Source organism: Athene cunicularia, assembly GCF_003259725.1.
Source record: "Athene cunicularia isolate RWA chromosome 6 unlocalized genomic scaffold, athCun1 chr6_part2, whole genome shotgun sequence".
Lineage (NCBI taxonomy): Eukaryota > Metazoa > Chordata > Aves > Strigiformes > Strigidae > Athene > Athene cunicularia.
Window position 1 is genome coordinate 3,049,746 of NW_020799106.1, and position 23,365 is coordinate 3,073,110.

General features: G+C 37.9%; 1 protein-coding gene across 2 annotated transcripts in view; it reads left to right on the top strand.

Moving 5' to 3' along the window:
* The first annotated feature begins 750 nt into the window (after positions 1-750).
* Positions 751-23,365, top strand: part of BICC1 (BicC family RNA binding protein 1) — a 71,541-nt gene continuing 48,926 nt past the window's right edge. Inside the window, exons 1-2 of one of the 2 annotated variants that reach the window (XM_026851985.1) lie at positions 751-793; positions 17,299-17,368. In XM_026851985.1, coding sequence (XP_026707786.1) covers positions 17,302-17,368 — 67 coding nt within the window. In that variant the 5' untranslated portion in view covers positions 751-793; positions 17,299-17,301. The remainder of the gene's footprint in view (positions 794-17,298; positions 17,369-23,365) is intronic. The other variant, XM_026851987.1, reaches the window with a different exon arrangement.

The following is a 23,365-nucleotide window of genomic DNA, read 5'->3' on the forward strand; positions in this document are numbered from 1 at the left end:
ACTGTTTTGAATGTCATTCTCAAGTGTTCAGATGTTTCTTCAAATGCTTTTGGTTTGTACAACGGCACTATTTCTAGTGGAAGTATCTGGACTTCCCTTTTTTTCAGCTGTAAATAAATGTAGTAGCTCATAAACATAGGCTGGTGGAAAGTACATGTTGCAAAATTTCCTGGGATAACAAGCTGTTGAGAAAGAAAGGAATATTCAGGAGCACTAATAAGTATTTTAATTCTTGTGGTGCTTTCAGTTTTGATCCACCAAATAACAGTAGCTCTATATTTCACTTCACTATAACAATAGCAGAATAGAGGAAAAATATTTTAAACGTGATTTTAGTTTACTGTAATGCTGATTGTTTTGGTTCTTATTTTTAATCTGATACAGAAAATCATGTGCCCTCCTAGCTTTCTTTTGATCCTCCTATTGGTAAAATTACACGGCAGAGTATGCAGTGTGACTAAATCACTAGACTTGCACAACCATAGTTGCTTTGTAACTAGAATGTGTATCAGTATATTATAGCTCTAGTATGCAAATACAGACGTCTGCTTGGACTCCATCCTCATCAAGTGACTTGCAAAAGGTTGTTCCAGATATTAGTCAGCTGTTGACAAATAATTATTGCTCAAGAAAAAAACTACCCAGAGTTATAACTTCACAGTAGCATGTGCTCATTGATAATCTATATATGTAAGCCTGTAAATTTTCTATGTATTTGGTAACCAGATCCGGCTTTTGTCTTACAGCTGCTGCAGAGGGCAAAGGGAAAAGTGGGGAAGACTTTTTTCAGAAGGTAAGAAAGATACTTTAATTCTATAACATCAGTTGACTAGAGGAAAAATAGTTTTCATTAATTATTTTTGCCCGTTATTAATGGGCATCAAAAATAATGCCCATTGCTTGCTCATGAGATCGACTAATTGAACTTAATGAGTAGTTTCCACTGTATTGATCAAACTTGTAAAAATATCTTGTCACATAATGTGTCTACTATCAGCTGTGCGAGGAATGGGTTTTTTTTGGTGTATGCTACTATCATTCATGCACAAATTGATTATTATTTAACTTAAAACAACAAAATATGCATTGTGAAAGCTTATTTTGCTTAATAGCAGGGGGTTTATCTAGATGATGTTGTGAGGTGGTCTTAAGGTTTTTACGTCTGTGGATAAATGCTGCATCCTGTTTTTGAAAAACTGGCATGAAACTTATTGTGATATCCCTGAAAGCCTAAATATTTGGTTGAGAAATGCAAAGGCCTTTTAAGAAAGAAATGCTCAATCCACAGAATGATTCAATAAAGTTTGTGGTTAGACAGAGGCACGGAAGGACTGGAAAAAAATAGTCCTGCAGCAACTAAACTACAAAGAGAAACATGGTCAAGAGTAATGACTTTGAAATTACTTTTGCAAAGCAACAATTTTTTTTTTTTTCAAGAAAAGTGTGTAAAATATTATTTACGAGTTATGTTAATGAAGATCTGCACACAGTATGCTAATAAAAACGATGAGCTGTTTTGTCTTTTCTATTATTTCATGCTGCACGCTGAAATGTCTTGAAACTCCTTATTGACTGGTGGTCAAGCAGTTTGCTGTAATACTCATGTTTTCTTCATATTTATAAGTGTAACATCAAAAAGTCTCTTTTAGATGTGAAAGAATACTTGATCCTCCATGAGGTTGTCAGATGCGTTGATGAAGGCTGGTCGGGAGGAGTATGTATGCTGCCTAAATGTTTGTTTTGGAAAGTATTTTATAGGTGTCTTCAGATTATGTTGCTCTTGACTGATAATGAGAGTTCCTTTTCTGACCGTAGTGATTGTGCTTAACTGTCAATATTTGTGTGCTCAGAGGAGAATGTGTCAATAATTCTTTTTTAAGATTTTACCAAAATGCCTGGGGGGTTTTGTACTTTCTGGAATAAAAGCTAAGCCATAGCAGCATATGCTTCATTCTAGGCATCATCCATTTTACAACTGGTTTTCACACTTCTACAAATCTGCTGATAATTCTTGAAATTGAGGACAAAATATTTCCTCTGTGTGGGACTGAGTGGCTTATATATTTGATATGTATTTGGATACTTGATTATTTACTGTAGATACAATGGCCCTTAGAATTATGTAGTTGTTAGTGTAACAGCAAAAAATACCGTTTAATAGGAAAGAGAAATGTGCTGGATGTGAATAAGAGTGCTCATCCATATTGATGATAGATGTCGAGACTCTTTTGGCATTAATATGTTGTCATATGTGCTTAATTATTATATAGGCACAGGGTGGATGCTGCAAAAGGTTAAAGCTGCTTCGTTCTGACTGGCATTCTTGCAGTCTCATCAACTCTATAGTTCAGATTACTGAAGTTTCTAAGTACATATACAATACTACAGCTAATAAAAACAGATGGAAACTATCTTTGAGTTTTCCTTTGTTCAAAAAAATCTTTGGACAGTTGCTCATAGCTTACTCACCGTCTCTGTCTGTGCAATTTCCTTTAATCAGGGTTAAGCTTTTTCCTTTCTCATGTGAAATGAATAGGACAGTTTCTGGAGGTAAAACGAAGATTTTTTTTCATGTGTTTCCACGTTGTGTAGTGAGGAAGAAAGTGATCTGTAGCATTAGAAACACATGGCAAACTAAGGTGGCAAGATACTTTCAGAAACTTAATATGAAATTGAAGCTATAGTAAATGCGTTTTTTAAAATCGTGTTGACAATGAGACTTCAGGGAGTTATTGGCAAGCTTTTGAGTGGAACGAGGAGCGAAAGTGCATTGTTTAAGAGACACATCAAGAATGGAGGGTGCAGTTTGCCTAAATAATGCCATGTATAGTATTTTCTGACAAAATCTACCCTCGCTGTGCTGAAATTATTGTTGGGTGGAAGGGTTGTGTGAGGTGGAAGAAGTTTTCAGATGAACGCTGAAAGGACAGAAGTAATAAGGGAAGGATTAAGGAAGGTGATTCTGTATGTTAAAACCTGCAGACTAAAGGGGAGGAGAAGGGAGGCTGGTAGTAGAGGGAGTGAGACAGTGCTGACTACTTGCAGCTGGCCCTCTGAGTGGCTACTGGGTCTTGCTTGGTGGCTAATCCACGGGGAACAGTTCTTTATTAGCTTGCTCTCAGGAGAAACAGAAGCTGCCTGTGCTCTCGGAGCTGAGCTCGAAGTCAGGGACTCAGCCTGGATTGTGAAGCTACACGTGGATGCTGTAATGAATCTGTCATGCCTCTAAAGAAAGTTAATCCAGGTTTTTGGTGCTAAGCAGTCTTTTACTGGTCTTCGAACATGTGAGCAAGTGGTATTACTTGGATTTTCATAACTAAGCAGACTCTCAGTGGATGTGAACTGCTCCTATCAACTTTTAACTTTGAGTTTAATAATAACAATTTATATGTCAGAAGGTATTATTTCACTGAGCAGTTTAGGAGAAACAAGCACATGTTCTGCAGTTGATGCTGGATTTACAGAATAAACCCCAGTTCTTGACTGCAAGGGGCAAATGAAGCTAATACTTCTGCCCTGTCACGGTGGGGAAGATCAAGTCCCCCTTCCTCTGCTCCTGAATTAAAGTGAAAAGTAGATAAATGTGTTTTTTGGTAGTGTCACTTCAAAAATTCTGAAGATTTTAACATACTTTCTTCTGATATTTCTAAGTTTTAGTGCTGCTTCAAAGGGGGAAAACCTAACCTAGTCTAATGTGGATTTTTTCAAAACCACTGGGAGCTGCTAATAATTTAACAATAAATAAATAATGCGATAGTTTTTCTTCCTAGAGTCCTCTGATATGCAGTTCAGTGACAGGCAATCTTCAATAAACAGGGCTTGGTTTTCTGTGATGTTATATACTATTTATGTACAAGATCTTTGTGGACCTTGCTTTATATGTTATTGTCCCCATCTATTCTGTGAGAGTAACACATAACATGAAGTTATTACTTGTTCTTGGTCCAAAGCCTATTTTCAGTTGATGATGGAATTTTTCCATTGAGATCTATAACATCTGGTTCGCGCCTCGTAGGCAAGCAAGGCCCTTCCCAGACAAAGCCAGGACGTTGTTCCAGGGAATGTATAATTTATGTAGCACTCTAGATATGCATGGCACTCTTCTATAAAATGTAAGAAGGTGGTGGGTCTCTGCCCTGAAGAGTTTATAATCCAAACCAGATGAGGGTTGGCCACGTGAACAGGGGGGAATTTAATGCATAATTTCTGTTTGCTTTTAATTCTTGTGTCATCAAGTCTTTTCCTTAAACACTTGGAAGTCTTAGTGCTGATGATAACCTCTCGTTCTGAAATTTCTCAGGGCAAGAGTGTACATGTAGCCTTATCGTGGGGCTGTCAGCAGTGCAGTGGGTGATGGGTGAAGGTTGTGGGTTTAGTACGAGTTGGGTGGAGTGGTCAGCGTAATGTGGGACTGCACATGCACAAGGTAGTGACTGGAAATGATGCACATGTGGGGCTCTGCCCAAGTGCTTGACTCGAGGTCAGATGGAAGCTGCTCGTTTCGGCATAATTCAGCGTGTATGTGCTAGTCATGGGCTTTGGGAGTATTTCTGAAGGGGCTTCTCTGCTCTTCCTTTCAAGAGCTGGTTTGCACAATTTGGTTTTATGGACAGCACGATATACTACCAGCCAGCTGTAACTTGTGGGTTTTATTGTTTCTGAATGTTGAGCTTATTTAGGTTTTGTGGTGGTTTTTTTTGTTTGTTTGGGGTCTTTTTTTAATCAAAGAGAAATGGTGTTTGTAGGAATATATTCATTTGCGCAGTTGCAGATATTTAGGGTTTTCTAGGATTTCGCTGGAATCAGGTAAAACGTGTATTTAAACGTTTGTGCTTCTCTTGACTGCAGACTGTTATTCGTCGATGCAGATGTAATCATGCTTGGAAGTTTGAAGGTGAAAAGGGGCAAGCGTTGCATGTGTGTACCAAAATCTCTTCTGTTAATTATTAAGAGTTTAGGAGTGTAAAGGAAGACTACAGTTTTTGGTTTTTTTCGTGTTTTTTTTTTTTTTTTAATCTTCCTTCCTGTCCTGACATGCAGGCAGCATGTTTCATCTGTAAGTTCTTATTGTATTAAATGAGTAGCACCTGAAAAGTTACTGAGGCCATTTTAGAAAGCCATATTTGGTGAAACCATTCTTTAAAATGAGTTGTTCTTCCAGTATAGATATCGGAAACAGAAGAAGCAAAATACCAAAAAAAAAAAAAAAGCCAACAAAAAACGACAACAAAAAAAACACCAAACAAAAAACCGCAAAACCACCACAAAAAAACAAAACCAAACCCAAAACCCACCATCCAAGCAAACCGAAAAACCCCACAATTATTTGAAGATGTGAAAAATAGATGTATCTAACTGCATCTCTAATCACCCTTCTTTTAAATTTCTCTTCTATATGCAGTCGTTATTAATGAATATACATTACTTTTAGTTTAGGCTTTGGCAGCAAAGGCTGTAAGGAAGCTGCCTCAAGCTCTCTTTGTTTATCTAAAATGGTAAAAGACCTTGTTTTGCAACATCCTGTGTTTTCACCGTAGCTTTGAAAAATGCTTGTTAGGTTAATCTGGGGCAAACCTTGTAATTTCTGCAAAATTCCTATGTGTGAATATATTGATACAACGCTTCTGTACACATAAATGCTTTTGTAAGTATAGCTAGGATACGCTGATACGAATTTAACTAAAAGTTACATTTTCTTCTGTCAGACTGCAGCTTGGTTGGTCTTCCTTTTTAATCTCTGAACATGAAATATGTAGGTAGAGCTTCAAATGTAAATGGCTTAAGGCATTTTCAGGCATTAAAAAATATTAATAATTGACCTGAGAATAAGATGTCTCGGGGTGACTATTACCCATGTTCAGCAGTAACTTCTGAAGGGCCGTCCATGTGTCTTCATCCATGACTCTCCTGAACTGCCCGTTTAATAGTTCCCCAAGGCAATATTCCTATTTCTGATGGCAACCGCTCAGCTGTTGTTTTCTTCCAGTGCTATTTATCTTGACAGTGAGATACCGTAAGTTCATGGTGGTTATATATTTTCATGGGTTTTGTCTATTTTAACCACCGGAGCACTTTTGAACTGTAGAAGCTGGTTCCACACCTTCCACTTTTTTTCTGGGTAGAAGTCAGGGTCTGCGTTAGCATTAAAATAACCTCTTGATGTAGAGTTTGGCTCCTAGCATGTGACAAGGATATATTAAGGCCATATGTTTTCAGAATTTGCTTGATACGCCCGGCTGTGCTAGGCTGCGATGGAGCCCTGGCATGCACTTCTAACTCACATTGAACTTCCTCTCATTGAGCTTCCTGGGAAGAGGAAGCAACTGCTCGGAGAGCGTGGTACGGATTAGAGAGTTGAAAGAATGTCAGTGGCAGTCAACCCTGTCAGGAAATCTTGAGATGGAGAGGATTGTCTCCCTTTTGGCAAAACCACACCCCGTAGAAAGAAGGAGACTGTTTAGGTTGGATCGGTTTCTCTAATAAGGTAAATCAAGAATGCTTACTTAACTTTTTGCTTAGTTCAGACAGAGCTCAGTGGTGGGAAGGCTTCATTCTGGTGGAAAACTGCATCTGTCATGTCTCTAGCACAGACATCATTCTGTTAAGGGAATAGAGTCATTACAAGGGTCTGGGGGTTTTATTTTATTGTTTTTTATTTCATGTCTAGCTGCTTCTGTGTTACTTCTGATACAGTGGGGTCAATCTTGAGAGTCTACCTGTAATATGAAAGTGCCCTCTGATGGGCCTGATCCTTGAAGTGCCCATTGCACCTACATGTCTTAAACCAGCAACTGTCTTGACCAAGTTGCATGTAAATAATCTCCTTGGCCAGAAACAGTGGGGATTTTGATCCTGTAGTATTACACTGAATGACTATCTACATCACTCCTTGGAGCTTGGTCTGAGTTCCAAGTGAATCGGAGTTTTAGTTGCTGATGAAGTTCCATTTTATGCCACCTTATTGCTGTACTTAACGTTTTGTGCAAGATCTCTTGTATTATAAAGCAACAGAGGAACAATTTGTTACCACAGTCTCGACTGAGAGGCGTAATCCTTTTCGCACTGAAAGGGAAATCCTCTCTTAAAATAGAGGAGGGATTTAGGTCCTCAGAAATGCTTGTACTCCTTCCGTCTGAAAAATAAATTAAGAAATAAATTCAGTATGAAAATGATACAAATTTATAATATACACCGAGTTCCTGATTTGTAGAGAGGAGACTTGCTGTTTGTGCTTTAAGAGGAGGATTGGCTGCGTATTGGTGTTTCTTACAATGTGCTGTGGGGGCTTCATTGTTAAGTAATTTTTTTTTTCTTAGATAAATTTCCCCTTTTTTGTATTACTTGTGTAGAATACATTCACACTATACTCATAGAAACATTTATATCTTTTTGCATGCTTAGATAATCCCTTTACATTTTTTTTGCTATATTTTCAGTCATTTATTTAAAATAAAATATTACCAGTGACCTTTGCTTAATATTTCCACGGAGGGTGAAGAAAACATTCAAGTCAAGTAAAGGAAGGAGTTTAGTCTTTCTCCATAGATGAGGGCATTTGATAGTTTTCTTCTCACTTATTTGCTGTATTTGTAAATCAGGTCAATGTTCTGTAGATGTTATTGTTGCGGAAGGGTCACTTATTGCAGTTTCTGGACAGAGCAGCAATACTACAATACCTGCTTAAACAAGGCCCTTGGTTTAAGAATGTTTTTTCCCAGTTTATTTCAGGTGAAGTGAAGGTTAAAGAAAAGATGCAGTGTGTGTGCGCATGTGTTCTCCTCCTTCCTAAGCTAAAAATGCTTTAATGGAAAAGGAAACAATATAAATTCCAAAGACATATCCACATCCCCAATCCTCTCCTTACTGATTCAGAGCTTTTATTTGCAGCCTGAAAGTTTGAGCTGTTTGAATGTTTACTCTGCTGCTTTATTACCTTTATGTATAATCTGTTAATTTGGTTTTTTTTAAGTATTATCAGCTGATACCCATGGATCAAAACTAGGAAAAAATGAATACATGGTCAGTGACGTTAATCTTAACCTTTTAGCTTCAGTACCTCTTCATCCTGCACATGCTTGCCTTAATTCTTGATAAAGTCATGAGCAATAGCTGGCGAAGATAGCAAATTTATTTAATCTTGACGACAAACAGCCTGCTTGCTTCTTTGTGGAAGTCTCAAAGTCGGTACATGCAGACCACCAAATTATTGGTCATGAGGAGTTGGAGGAAAGCTTGTTAATATTTTACTTAGTTTGACAATAAAGCTGTGTAGAAATATGTGAATAGGAAACAGGTTTGTCTTCCTTCTGTTGCCTTTTTATACCCAAATCTAGATTAGTTGGCAGAAATCAAAAATGCTTTTAATTTTTTTCGTAAAGTTATTATGGCATTTAATAAAGTTAACTAAAAATCAAAATCATTTTAACAAAGATGGACAAATTAGCATGTGAAGATCAAATCGCTGCGGTATTGAAACAAATTACTTGCAGCGGAAGCACAAAAAACCTCATGTCTGGCAGGATTGAACCTTATCCATACAGGTTATTCCATATGATTGCCTCTAAAATTTAGCTATTACCCTTTTCAGAGACGGGTGGAGTTAGGGGAGAAGGACTAACCAAGTAGTCACATAGGGATAATTTTCAAAAAATGTATTTGGGGTTTCTGACAGTTGTTACATAAAACCAGACAATCGGGTACCCCTCCCTTACAAGAGACACGTGCACTCATGGCCTCGCACTTGGGAAGACACTTTTTTCATAACGCTTCTTCCTGTACAGAAATGGACCCAGATGGGGTGTGATCCTTGTCCTCCCTACGCATTGTTGTGTTACGTGTAAACTCTTAGTATTGACAATCTAAATTAAGAATAAACTTACTAAAGGCTTTTCTGCGTTGTGTAGTTGGAATTCTGGCTGTGCCCCCATTCTGCACAGGAGATATTTATTCTGCCATGCAGGAGCACAAACTGCAAACTCTAACTGGTGTTTGGGTCTGGACTGGGTGGGTGCCTCGGGGCCACCTGCTCCTGCTCAGAAATAGCCCCTTGCCTCCAGAAAAGTGGCATTAATGCTGCGGAGTCAGGCACACTGTACAGCTTTCTCTTTAGAGTAGTAGTTGTGATGTAAACAGTGAATTCTAGTTTAGAATTTCATATATAGACCCATGTTTGGGGGGGGACACGACAAATCTTGGGATGGGGATCTGTTGCTATAGCCAAAATGTGGGCCAGACTTGCAACAAAGCTGCATATTTGCACCAAGCTTTGGGCTAAACTTTGTCATCTCCTCTTTTTTAACTTCTTACGCAGCCCATATTTTCTCACCAAAACCCAGTAGTCCTTGATGATCTGCCACTGATGTGTTCTGGCTCTGGCATCTCAAGCGCTCACTTTGGCCTCACTGGGTTTAGAGGCTGAATTCACACCGTCTGTTCCGGGGTAACTTCATACAATTCCTTTTTGTGTCTTGTTCTTCCCTCCCATCCTTGTTCTTCCCGTGCTTTCTCCTCCCCCACAACTCAAAAAAAAAAAAAAAAAAAAAAAAAAAAATATAATACTCCTGGTTGCAGCTACACCCATTGCTCTGTTCTTGCTGCCAAAAGTCTTGTTCAGGGATTAGTCATCTTCTCGGATATTGCTGCTTCACCACTTCTGCATTGGAAGAAGAAATAAGTCTCAGCCCGTGTAGGATTTTACTTGTCTACTGTGACTTTTCAGCTCAGGTCTTCTCCTGCATATACAGAAAATATTAAAAAAAAAATTAAAAAAATCATGTGAATGATGCTCCATGTTTCAAATAAACAAGTTTACTCTTCTAGTTTATATTGCTCTAACTGCATACATGCTGAGGCAGCTACAGTACTCTAATAAAACTTCTCGGAAAGCAAAATATGCAGAATGAACATTTTATGTCTGCAAAACAAAATACTCACTGGCCAGACTGGTTTGTTTGATTTTACAAGGCGTTCTGAGGTCTGATTTTTTTTTTTTTTAAAATGTCACTTGCCACCATTTGGTTAATGCTGAATTAGCTTGTATGTGTAATGGTTTCATTTTCTGAAAGGAAATGCTCATTTGGATGTTAAAAGATTTTTTTTTTAATGAGTGAAATCTGCAATATTGAATTTTGGCTTTTTTTTGGTGAGTGTTAGTAAATTGTATAACTAATCCCTTTGCCCTGATACTCTTGCCTTCTTAATTACAAGCAGATTTTGCAGCAAAACTCTGACTGTTTATGTTGAACTTATTTTGTCTGTGTCTTTTTTTTTTTTTGAGAAAGAAAAACACGTGTGTTTGTCAAAATTGAAGCAGAACTGCTGATCAACTGCAGCTCCAAACTTCTCAATATTCTGTGCATGGCCTCAGCTTGCGTTATGGTTCTTAAAGCTGAGCTTAAAGTGCCGGCTCATTCTTTTTATATTCAGCTTGATGGAGAAATACTCACTGGGTTCTCTGTTCACTTTTTGTGGCTACTTTGAGTTGGAGCACTTGATTTATGGGAACTGAATATCTTAGCAGAAAGTGTTGGTATCAAATACAGCCTGTGTGTTTGTAAGCAGTGGCAGGTAAGGACCTGTATCTGTTTTAAAATTAGGATTTGTGTCTACTAGCAAGCCATTCTGCAGGTGTTGCTGAGATTCAGACAGGGCTACATGTCAGGTTTATATAAAACAATTTCACAGCTTATTTAAGATGGTTCTAGGTGTAAAGAAAAAATAATAAGCACAAAATCAGGTTGATTTATCTTAGGGCAAGATAAATGTGATCAGATCACTCTGTTTCTCATGGTATTTTCAGTTAACTACTGAACTAATTTTGTATCCTGCAGAATATTTTAGGTAGTACTTAGGAAAAGAAAAAAAAAAACCCAAACCTTTAAAAATCTGTGTCAGGTGGTGGATGACATCATGTAAAGTTCCATGATGTTTTGGTCTCATCTTTATAAGAAACCTTGCTTTGGACTGGTTTTGATGTTTAAAAATCTGACTTGTTACAGCCTTTGTTTTTAAAGCTCACTTTATCATTTGAAAGCATGCGTACAAAGCTTTCGCAGCTAATTCATTTTAAGGTTAGTGGCACAGCATTGTGATTTAGTCCCACTGCTGAAGTATTTTTCCATTTTACCCTTTAAGCAGTATGCTCCCTTTGAATAATTAAGCAATTAAAATGCGCCTGTAGAAGAGCGGAAAGATAAGTGGTAGGGTTCAGGGGTCAGTTGTGCTGGGAGAAGTTGGCATGGGTGGTGATGGCAGAAATCTTTCTTTCCACCTGGAGAACTTAGTAGAATATCATGATAACGCTTGGCTTGCTTTCTGCACCCACAACTCTTTGCCTGGGTTTGACCTGCAAAAAGCGTTACCTTTTATGATAGTAAAACTATATCTTCCTAATAGTACTCCATGTTTAGGGAAAAATGTCAAGTTTTGAAAGGCCGTTGCAATGGTACAACTTTTTCTTTTGTTATTGATATTCCTATATCTCATTTCTCTGCTGTCTTGCGCAGTAACTTTTGTCTTCTGTAACATTGGTGGAATAAATTTTCTTGAGGATAGAGGAAGAATGGTTTTCAGAATACAGTCCCGTTAAAAATGGGATGGATACAGTGATGTAACAAAACAGTCGGCCACCTTCCCTTCAGCAGCTGTGTCGGAAATATTTCTTGGGTGCAAGTCACCCTCCATAAATGTAGCGAGCGCTGGTGAACCATAAAGGATTGCTGTGTGCTCTTGAGCCCCGTGGAGGTTCGGCTTCAAAACAAGATTACCAAACTAGACAGAATTGATATTATCATGACCTTTATGTAAATAATGCTTTTTCTAATTCTCTCTGTCTTTTTCCCTACCCTCACACATGGGATTTTTTCCTCTACAGCAGTTTTTAACTGTACAGTTACACTGGGAAGCGCGTGTTCCTTAGTGGTACATGTCGGGGTTTCTTCCTGGCTTCGAGGGCTTGATGGTTTCTATCTTATGTCAGTGAAGAAAGGGATATTTATTGAAGCTATGTCAAATGGAGTCTAGGAGCCTTCTTGAACTTGCAGATGCACTTGGCTCTGAAATTCCAGATGGTCACGTTGCCAAAAATTCCCTGGAGGTGCCCTTCTGGCTGCTCCAAGGTGTGCTTATGAAATATAAACGAGTAGTGTCTGTCCTGCATTTCCAGTCCCTTTCCAATGTATGCTTGATGGAGAACTTGACCCTTGCAAAGTTTTTTGTTTGGGTTTTTTGGGTTTGTTTGGTTGGGGTTTTATTTTGGGGGGGGGAGGGCACTACTGATGCAACTCAGCCATCTATATTTTTGTCTCGGACTTCAGCGTGGTTTTATTGTTGTTCTAATTCTCAGTAGTTTTTCTGTTTTTCCCCATTTGCTTTTTCCCTTGACTCCTTACATTAACATTGCATCAAACCTCTTTCCGTTTCAAACTTCATACTGTTTAGAGAAATCACGTCTTATTTGGTCATACTTTTTTATCTTGCTGGAAGACGATTCTGTACTAAAAAATACTTTGAGATGTGTTAAACATATGGTTGAGAGTGACATGAAGAGTGACCCTAAAGATAATTAAGTAGTTTGGGCCCTGTCTTGAATGAATGCTTTGTGGTAAGTTGTGGGGTGACATGACATGGACAGATAAATAAAAAACACCAGTGGGCTTACAATTTAATTGCTTCATAGGGGTTTTTTTCTAGCACAAAAATTCAGGGTATCAACAAAACCTAGTATTGTGAATATATAAAGATGATGATGTTCTTACATATAGATTAAGATAAACCTCCACCTGTCCTAAAAATATAATTTAAATGTATTTACAGGATTTTTAACATCTGTGCTTAATTCATTCTCTAAGTACATGTTAAAATGCTGTATGTGTCTTCTGTTGTATTAAGCAAGGTTAAACCGAGAGGGTTTTTTCCATTGATGAATTAACTGTCAAATAAGTCAGTTTGTTATCCTTGCAGTTTTGACAGTTACTTTCATAATTTCAATTGGAATGAGCTCATTTTTGAGCTAAACTAGAGAAAAACAATGGCAGAAACCCACTCCCTGGTAGATGCAGGTTCCTCTTACCCATTTTTCCTTGTACTGTTAATAAGAACTGAGGCAGAAATGGCCAAGATGGACAAACCCCAAAGCTGTGAAGATCAGAAATAGGTAATTTAACAACACTAACTATAAAGAATACTGCTTTCATTTATCATGCTTGTTTTAAATGAAGAAAGGTCTGTTTGATATATTGTTCTTTTTCATCTACTGTGTGTAAAATACTTCCTTTGAATTCAGAAATGCTCGTGGGCTTCTGGGGAGTTTTGGTTGGTTGGTGTTTTGCATTCAGGGCATTCCAATTTCCATCCAAAATCAGCTAAACAAAAATTACAACATAAGAAAAAAAAAATTTTTTACTGTCTTAATGTAAAAACTCCCTGAAGTGCTTAAACTGTAAATCTTTCAAGCTGGAATACAAGAAAGCCAAAACCTTTTCTTCCAGCTGTCTTACAGCTAGACTTTTTTTTTTTTTTTTTCCCCCGGGTCAGGGCACAGTTTTATCTGTTTTCTTGGTATCTCCCAGTATCTTGTCATCTTTTGTATGGTCTCCACGAAGAATAGCTTACATATTTCTGGCTACATAAACACTGCAGTTTCTCTTGGGGAAAAGGGCGGAAGGGAAGATGTAGATAGATAATTTCTTAGGATTTCCCCCATTTTGAGAAGAAGCATGAGATGCTTTAATATGGGATTTAATCTTGCTGCCAAATAGGTCTGTTCCCTTTGGTCAGTTGATGCCTCAAGGCGAGAACTGAGTAGTATAGACTCTACCACATACTTAATATGAAAAGAAGGGCAGCCTGAGCAGAGGTGCTATTCCACAGAGATCACACATGCTGATTCAGTCATCCCTAGGCTGAATTTCCCCTAAAGGTTTTGTAACTAAAGTATTTATACAATTAAAATACATGTATTAGATCTGTATTACTTGTAAAGTGAGTTCTGTTTTCCATTTTGTTCATTGGAGAGCAGTACTGCTGTTGTCAGGGTATGTGGCCTAACACTGAGTTTTTCCTAATAAAACTATTCCATTGCAGCATGCAGTTGAGGTTTTTATGGAATTATTCCAAATTTGTTTCAGGAAAAAAAAAATAAAATGCTGACAATTAAAACTGCCCGGGTTAGAACGGTAAAACAGAAATAAAAGTTGATGCACCGGTCATGTGCACTGTGCAGTTTTATTGTCGCACAGTTCTCAACATGATCTTACCTTAAAGTTTAACAGCTATGGTAAAAACTCAATTTCTTGTTTTTCTAGAGCTTTGTGACACTCCAGCTGTTACAATAAATGATACATAAATAATAAAATTAATACAATAAATAATTAAGCAAACAGTTTAAACTTGTTTTAGGGGTTCCTATGAAAGCCTTGATTTCTCAAAAAATACCCCGAAGTTAATTTCTATTGCAAGTGTTTGTAGGCAGTTAACGTTCTCAGATTGTTTTATGTGCAAGATAAATTATTTTCACTGGTGAAAAGATAAGTGCTGCAGCAAAAAGTACTTTTTTTTTTTTTTTTTTTTTTTATTGGGGAAAGGATTGTTATTGCAATCAGCTTGGAACTGATCAAAGTTACTGCTTGGAGTTCAAAGCCAGCACATAGTCGGAGCATTTTCATACTTCAATAAATGCACTTCATTTAAATGCATCCAGACTTTTTTTTTTTTTCCTAACTGCCTAAGACAGGAGATAAACTCCTCTTTGTAGTGTCCCAAACTGAGTTGTCTTTCTGGTCTAATGTGGTAATTTTGAGCATTGCGTTCCCCAAAGAGCTTAAGGATATCAGGTGGCCACGTCTCAGTGGCTGGCAGTCAGGCTTCTTTGCCTTTTGAAGATCTCGTTGGCAGCTTTGGCGTGTGTCCCCAGAATGTGTGCATCTCTACAGTTGTGCCCTTTCAGTTTGTTTTGGGTTAGCATGAGAAACTGGGAGGATTTAATTTCTTCAAGAAGCCTCCAAACTTTATTAGGAGGGTAAAGGACTGATGGGATGTAACACTTGTCGTGAATGACATTCCTTCACTCCTCTTCTGTTTCCTCTCTTGTGGTTCCTTTTATGCTGGATCTTCTTTAATGCAGTCCTGCGCCAGTCTTTGTTTTAGCATCTCTCTCCTCCTTTTATCTAAAGCCTTCCTATTTTCTGTGTATCTCATTGCCTGTTGCACAATTCAGAATAATCCTGGCCCAAAGCCCCTCTATCAGACACAAGTGAATTCTTTGAAATAGCTTTTTTCACATCTGGATTGGAAATTTGTGAAAGTATGTGTATGTTGCTGATAGAATTTCACCCTTGTGGAAATGTCTTATTTCAGCTGCAACTTATTATCCAATAGTTGCTGAAACCAAAAATACAGTATAATGAAGTCTGGCTGACACTTTCAATTTTTCCACATGGTGTACTAATCTGGAAGTTGTTGTGATGTCCTAGGGATTTGCATGTAGAAGATAAGAATTAAGAACTGTTGGAGAAGTCTGCCTTAGTTCGGAGTTACACTTACAGAAAACTTACTGATTATTCTGGAAATTTAATTTTTCGGTTATTGCTTATGCTTGTTTCAGATGACTAAAACTATTATCATGTACTGCTTTGCTTAATTCCCCCCTCCCCTCCATTTTGGTGAGCTGACTTATTTTGGATTGTGTCTGCTTTTTGTCTATTGTAGTTCTCATTTGTATCAGCAATCAAAATAACACAATTATTAATTTTCTTTTTAGTCCTTCTGAGGAAATTGAACAAATATTTTTATACGGGAGGAACCAGACCCTGAGTATTGCCATCTGAAAAGCTCTCTCTCCTTTTCCTACCTCCATCCTACTTACTGCAATCAAATATTCTTTCAATTCTGATTTAAGGGGTTTTTTAGTTTAGAGGCTAACTTTACAGTGAGCACTTGTTTACTTGTTACCATGTCATGTGTTAAATTATCTCCTTAATACTGATTATTCCCTCTATGTACTTTTATATAGACTCACTATCTAAAATAGTATGACCCAGCAGACCAAGGGAAGTGGTTCTAGGACCACGATTGTAGGACCCCTTCTAATTGACATTAGTTGAGCAAACTGATCACTCTTGTTCCTGTACAAAATCTTTTCCATGCAGGAGCAGAAATGGACAATTTGTTCCAGGTGAAAATTCATGAGGGCCTTCTAAAATCAACATCTCTATTAAAAAAATGCCTTGTCTGGTTCAGTCTTGCATGATATTTAATAGATAAACTTTCTTAGCATCCTACGACCATCTTGTTATGGACTAACATTGGCAGATCTTTCTAATTTCTTCAGGTTCTTGTGATGATGACATTCTCTAGTCTTACTTGTGATGATCAGATAAGCTCATCTCTCAAGTGTGATGAGGGGTGTGACCTCATACTTCTGGATGAGATCTCAATATAAAAGAGAAATTCTTTAGTCTCAGTAGATATGCCCAGCGTTTCTTAGAACTGAATTTCAATTCGTATGTATGAAGTCTTTGTCTTTCAGTTCCTTCTCTTGTATTACTACTAAATGTGTAAGTGACACACTGTGGCTCTGTGCCAGTACTAGATTTCAGTATAATATGCCTGTGGCTAGTGGACTTGCTCACTAAAACAAAGGTGGCAGCAGAATGAGAGTATATGTTGAGCCGAATGACTACACGGATTTCAAAGTCCAAGTGTGTGTGTGTGTGTAGGGTTTTTTCCCTAGTTGACTAGTTAGAGATTTGCAAATAGGTTGTACACTGTGTTGTAATAAATGATGTCCCATCTCTACTCTGAACTGCTAAACCAAGAAGGAAAATGTTTGAAGTCGTGATAGGCTGGCCATGGAAAGCTACTTTCAGGTAAAGGTGAGTCAACAATAAAGAACCTGTGAAGGCAAACTGCTGGTTTTTACGCAGTCTCAAAAGGACTTGGTTTAAATTTGGCGGTCTTCACTTAGAAGCCATCTTATAACTAAAGAAATCTTTTTAATGGCTTGTGAAGCTTTGAAATTCCTTCCGAGATGGACCTAGAGCATACTGTACCTAGTAGTGGTCATTTGAACTTGATGGAAACTGTGTGCATCTTGGTTTGTTCTTTGGATTCCGTTTGAATGATCAGAACAGCTCCACCTATGACCAGGCAAAAATTCTTCTCAAGAAAACCAGAAAAGTACTTAATGGCTTGTGCCATATTTATGAGTAATAATTGTCAACAGATTTGAAAATGGTGAACATCATATTTTCAATAAATGAACTTTTGACTGAATGTTTCCTAAATGCTTTCTTTTAACAGATTATGGAAGAAACAAATACACAGATCGCTTGGCCATCGAAGTTGAAGATTGGAGCAAAATCGAAAAAAGGTATTTTGTTGTGTTATTTTTATGGAGTGACGTTTGTTCTTATAGTAAAAACCATAGAATAAACAATTCTGTTTTTAGAGTCGCTATATCAATACAGGACACTAGAAATATTTTAATTTAATTCTGCTGTTTTTATAAGGAATCTTGTTGAAGTTATCTCAGCTTTATATTGGTATTTGACACACAAACCCATTTTAAGTAGCTTGCACTTCTGCAAGTACTTTTTTTATCAGTAATATTTTACTTACTGTCTTTTAGCACGTGCACTTTCTTCTGTATAATTCTGCCTCTAAGCTGAACAATTGATTTTACAGTCTTTCTGATAACATTGTAGATTAGTGGGTGTTCTGCAGGGTTTTTTGCTTGTTTCTTTAGAGTACAAAAATGTGTGTTGATCAAGCCCAGTTAGAACAATATATACTCATTATGTCCATGACAGACAGTCTGCAGGCTTTCTTGGTTTCTTTAAGAAACCTAAGTAGAGCTGTTTCTTAAGAATGGCCAGTGTTATGTCGTTTAATTTATGCTGCTTTTGGAAATACAGCCTACTGATGTGAATCAAGTATACAATCTGGAATTAAGGAATCATAGCTGTGACTGAATGAAAGTAATATTTATTTCCTGTTCTGCAGGAGAAATTAAATTGGGAGTGATTTTTAATGTGACATGTATTTCTGTTCGTGTTGCTATATATTAAAACTCAAGAAAGCAGAGTTCAAGTCATATCTCCGTATGTTATATTTAGGATGTGTCGGTGGAGATGTGGGAGCGACCTCTGTAAATGAAGATTCTCATGAAAAGAAAAATAACCCCTTTAGAAAGGTGCAGGATTAATGACATTTTTATGGCGTAAATTAAGAGTCAGTCTTTAAGGTGCTTTCCCACACGGTATTGAAATACAAATTTCTTTATTCCCTTCTCCTTATGTGGAAAAAGAATATTATTTAACAGGCGAAAAGTAGGGAAGGGATTCAGACTGGAAGAAATGTAGGTGTCGTGTAGGTGTATATTCAGCTGTGGAACCGATGCAATTTATAGAAACGTGGGAGTGACAAGGTTTCCGTGCAAACGTGGGCTCTGCCCACGGTGAGATTGATACACAGGTAAAGCTGCTCAGGAAGCTGAGGCAGAACAGTTTGTTCCGAGGGAAGAAAAGAAGAAATAAAGCAGTACCTACACTTGTTCTCTTACCTTCAGAACTAGGCTTATTTAAATAGGAGCGAAGTGTGGATGAAAGGCCATGAAAACAGGGGTGAGGGGTGGCTGGCTGGGGTTCTGCGTCGGTACTTAGAGATGTAGCTTCATATGCAGATTAATTTAACACTTTTTTTTTGGTCATCTCAAAGAGAATAGTAGATTTGTGAAGATCTATCGGTATATGGAATGAATTTGAATACCGGGGGAAATAAAACAGCTAAAAGTGATGAGCTGATGATAAAGCTAAAAATTGAGGGGAGGGAGCAAATAATAACAGCTGGACAGGCTGAGTGCATCTGCAGCAGGATTATCTTGGGAAGTCTTTATGCCAAGAGAAACTAGATAGTGATGGGCTGCAAACCGGGCGTTTTAGCAATATGCTGTAGTATTAAAAACTCTTTGAAATGCTTGTGGGCTGCAGGGTGGCTCGAGAGGGAAGACTTGTACTCTCTGGCTTCCTTTGCTCTGGGAAGTTGTGTGTACGTATACACCCGAGACACCAAATCACAATGTGCGTACAAAGAAATCCTTAACCTAGAGGTTCTTATTTCTTGTGAACTAAACGTGTCTGTTAACACTTGGCATCGATTGTTTGCAGTTCTGTATCTTTCCATTTCCAGCTACGACAGCTGTTTATGTAGGGAAGATATTCTAAGTGTTTAACACAGTCTAGCTTCACTTCATGACATTCTGGGATCGAGACTCTGCAACAAAGAACTGCTCTGCTCTCTGGGGACTCAGACCGTGTTATCTTTCCCTGCCCCCTTGGCTGGTAACTGGGTGCCTGATAACCAGTCCTTAGGTGAGGGAGAAGCAGTTAGCGATGGACAGTCTTGTACCCAAGCCATATGCTGTACCCTAGCACAATCCAGTGTTACCAGATTTATTTTTTTTATATATAATTTTCCAGCAGTTTGGTCTGGTCTAGAGTTTTATATCATTTTCCAGTCTAATTTGCCTGCAGTTTCAGTAGCTTCACAGTCTGTGCATGTATGTTGTGGCCATCAGTCAGTCACATCTTTCCTCCCGAAATGTGAGGGGGGAAAAAAAATTAAGAAGACTTCTCTAGCTGTGCTGTTGATTGTCGTGTTCAGTCTGCCATGAAACACTTCGGGCTTAATGAAGTGTTCTTCTCCCTGCTGCTCTCAGTTTCCAATGTGAGATGGTTGATACTAAACCATTAAGGACAGAGTACATATTTTCGTCCTAACTACAACGCACAGGTATGGAAATTTGCAGACAAGGTACACATCATAAGGTTCAGCAAGGATCTGAAAATTTAAGTTCTGGACGAGACCCAGAATCTTTTTATGATCTCTTGGGGAAAAAAAAAAAATTGTGATGAAGCTGAAGCACTGAGTAAATGAGCTGGAAGTTGCTAACTTCTTTCTTTTCTGTGTTATATGGATAACAACCTTTTAATTAATGATTGCAAAATACTGTATAATGAGGATCATAATGGTAATTCATTAACTCAAACTTGATAAATATTTTCTGGAATTTTTTTGAATTGTAAAAGACTAATTTCTGGATTTATCATAGGCGGAAATTAAAAGTTTTGCTAATTAAAATTTATTGTTTAATATGAAATTGCTAAAATAGCTGTTTGCAAAGGCTAGAATTAAAAAATAAATTATCAACTCTCAGCAGTTTCATAAAGAGCAAACCAGGAATTTCCTGACTTTAACGAACACCAGATGCTGCAGCCTTCCTCTAGCCACGAGGGGTGATGAGGGTTAAAGTGTTTTGAAATACATGTTTAGAAAATACACAAACAGATATAAATCTTCCAGTAGCATCTTTAAGGAAGCCGTTTGTTCAGGTTGACAAAGAGATTCTGTAACATTAAGGCTTCAGGGAGGGAACTGAAACCATTTAAAGCACTTCTGTAATGACTGATTCATGTCCAGCAGTAATGAAACCATCAGCACTGGCATGGTCTGCTTCGCTTGTCGTGGGCGCTCGAGAGCTCAGGGCATGCCAATATCTCATGTTTTGGAGGTTTCAGATCTTCTCTAGTCCAATGAATTAAAAGACCAAACTGAGAGACAGCAACTTTTCTATCTTATTCCCCCTTTTGCTCTCAACACACTTTTTTCTCTTTGCTATGGTTACTGTTCCTTAGGAATGCTATTAATTGTCTTTTAAAGATTATTCAGCAGTATAAGAGTTGAGTAGATTGCCAAATCCTAAATGGTCAAATGCTGTAGTTGCACAAACAGGGGCTGTTTTAACCCTAATGGCATCCTCGGTGATACCTGTATCCTCAGGTGAGTGTAGCAGTACTTGCTGATGTTTAAGGTGCTCTTTAGGAACTTTAAGAACCGGGTCTATGCGAGTTCAGGTTTCACCCACATTCCTTACTCTTCTTCTTTCTTTATTTTAATTCTTTTCCCCCTCTATACAGGTACATGCTTTTGTATTTCATCAGCCGTTGTGGGGATAAGCGTGTGCTCAGAATGCAGACACAGCCTTGAAGTAGCGTTGGGTAACAACCAGCATAAGAATCATTGCAGCTCCTGGAAACTTAGTGGCTCTAGGCAAGAATTCATTCAGAGAGCTGGAGCAGGGAAAATTTTCAGAGGTTAAAAAAGGTGGTAAGGGGACACGTGAAGTAAACTGGGCTTGCAGAGCAGGGGTCTCTTCTCCATTCACTTTTTTAAAAGGATTGCTTTTACCGAACTTCTGTAGTTCTCTTTCTTCTTCCTGTTCTTTTCATATTTTCATTCCTCTTCTGTTTTCTTCGGATTAAAATCTTCAGTTCTCCTTTAGTTACTTCATCTGTTGAAGTTACCCACTCGTGTCTTGTTTTCTTTTTGAGGTGCTGTTACTTCATTTCACCTGTTCTTTAATTTACTGTTTCTGGTTTTGAGGTTTGTTGGGTTATTGTTTTCTTTTTGTTTATATGCTTCTGGTTTCCCCCTCTTATTACTGATGCATTTTAAGTTGGTTAATAAAAAAAAATATCTGGTCCCTATTCTGTTTATGTGGGGTTTTTTTTCCTCACCTGATTTTTCTTTTTATTCTTTCATCTTCTGTTTCAAAAACCAGGCTTCAGTAACTCTAAAAATTTAAACTTGTTTCTATTATCGAACATTTACTACATGCTATTTTTCATTAGCATAACTCAAAGGTAAGGCAGGTACATGACGTGTCAAGTTAATATCTGAGGGGAGTGGCAGGCGGGGAGGAAGCACAGTGGCACTGGGGATGTTGGAAGGCTGGCAGCAATAACTGATAGCGGGCACTGCTGGCATCCATCGCCTGGCAATTTGGTTTCATGCTTTTTCCTTGAACTTTGCCTTTTGCAAACTATCTTGCAAGCAGGAATTTCCTTCATGGCATCTTAAGCTGCTGAGACACTATGCAAAATAAAGTTAGCAACTGTAATACTATAGTTTAGGCAAGTAACTGTACTGAGAGACTTCAACGAAAATAGGAAAATATTTCTCACATTTATTTGAATGTTTTTTTAGACACGTGGGAATTGATTTGCACATTCCAGGAGGCATTGTGATAAAAGCTAGAGACTTACTTTTTTGTTAAAAGGAACGTTACTACATGGTCAGCTTAAGGCCAAACTGCTATGCGAGTTACTGTCTTAGATATTAAGAATAAGCTAAAATGTAATCTGCGTTTGTTGCTTCAGACCTTTAAGCCAACTTCCAATTGTTTCCCAATATTGTAATAAAAGCTGATGTTTGCATTTTGAGAGGAAGAGGGGAGGTAGAGGAGATGTGGCATCAGGTGGTGCAGCCTTATGACTATGTACAAATACAATGCTTATTTCTTCTTAGGTTTTGTGATAAATCTCCAATCTGATTTGATGCTTTTCAGCTATTTTCTTTTTATCTTTAGAAATACTTCATTTTCTCAATTCAGTTTGTCAACAAAACCTTTAAGAGTACTCTTGGTGCTAAATCTATTCTAGTAAAATATCATACATGGAGAAACGGTTAACATAAGAGCAGTTCAGCATTGTCTGCACATGGGACACAAACAACTGGCAAGTACACTTCATAATTTACACACGTGTTCCGTGGAGAGATTACAGCATTTCTTAAACGCATCCCTGGCTGTTATGCAATATTGTTTTCAGTACTGGAAGCGAGCTGAATGCTATATTTGAACAAAGGAGAGACTGCCTAGCCAAAGTAGAAATTTCAGTGAAACACATGGCAATAAAACTCTGGATAACACCTCAAACTGTTTGTTCCAATGTACTCATGGATGTAAGACATCGTCGGTGATCATACTCTAACCTGATATTTTACGAATAAATGTCAGTGAAAATGGAAGAGTTAATAACCCTCTGTAGCATCATTCTGTAGGGGTTATGTGAGCTTTTAAACAGCATCGTAACATCTTCTAGTGTGTCTGGAGGTGTCTGGATGGAGCTTAATGTGTTGGAATAGCTTGTGTACTTTCTAGTGCGTGTCTGTGTAAATTTATCAGACTTTAAGATTAAGAAAAATACTTCTCATTATAAATTGCTGTAAAAGGGGTTTATAGTTTGTCTTTCTGTAAATGGGATAATGCACTGAGCTTTATGCTGAGCCTGCCCCACCTGAGAAAGTCATACGGTATCACAGGACTACCAAATACTTCGGACTTTTTAATGGAACAAGTGCTGTAACAGTAATTTTTTCATAGTTTTGGTTGACTCTTTTCTTGACCTACGTTCATCTGTGTGCTGTTTCTAGTTAGAATAATTGTAGCTTCTGCTGTTCTCACAAAAAAACCTGAACGCAACTGGAGTGGAAGAGAGTGAACGTGGGATGTCATCAGCTAATATTTCTA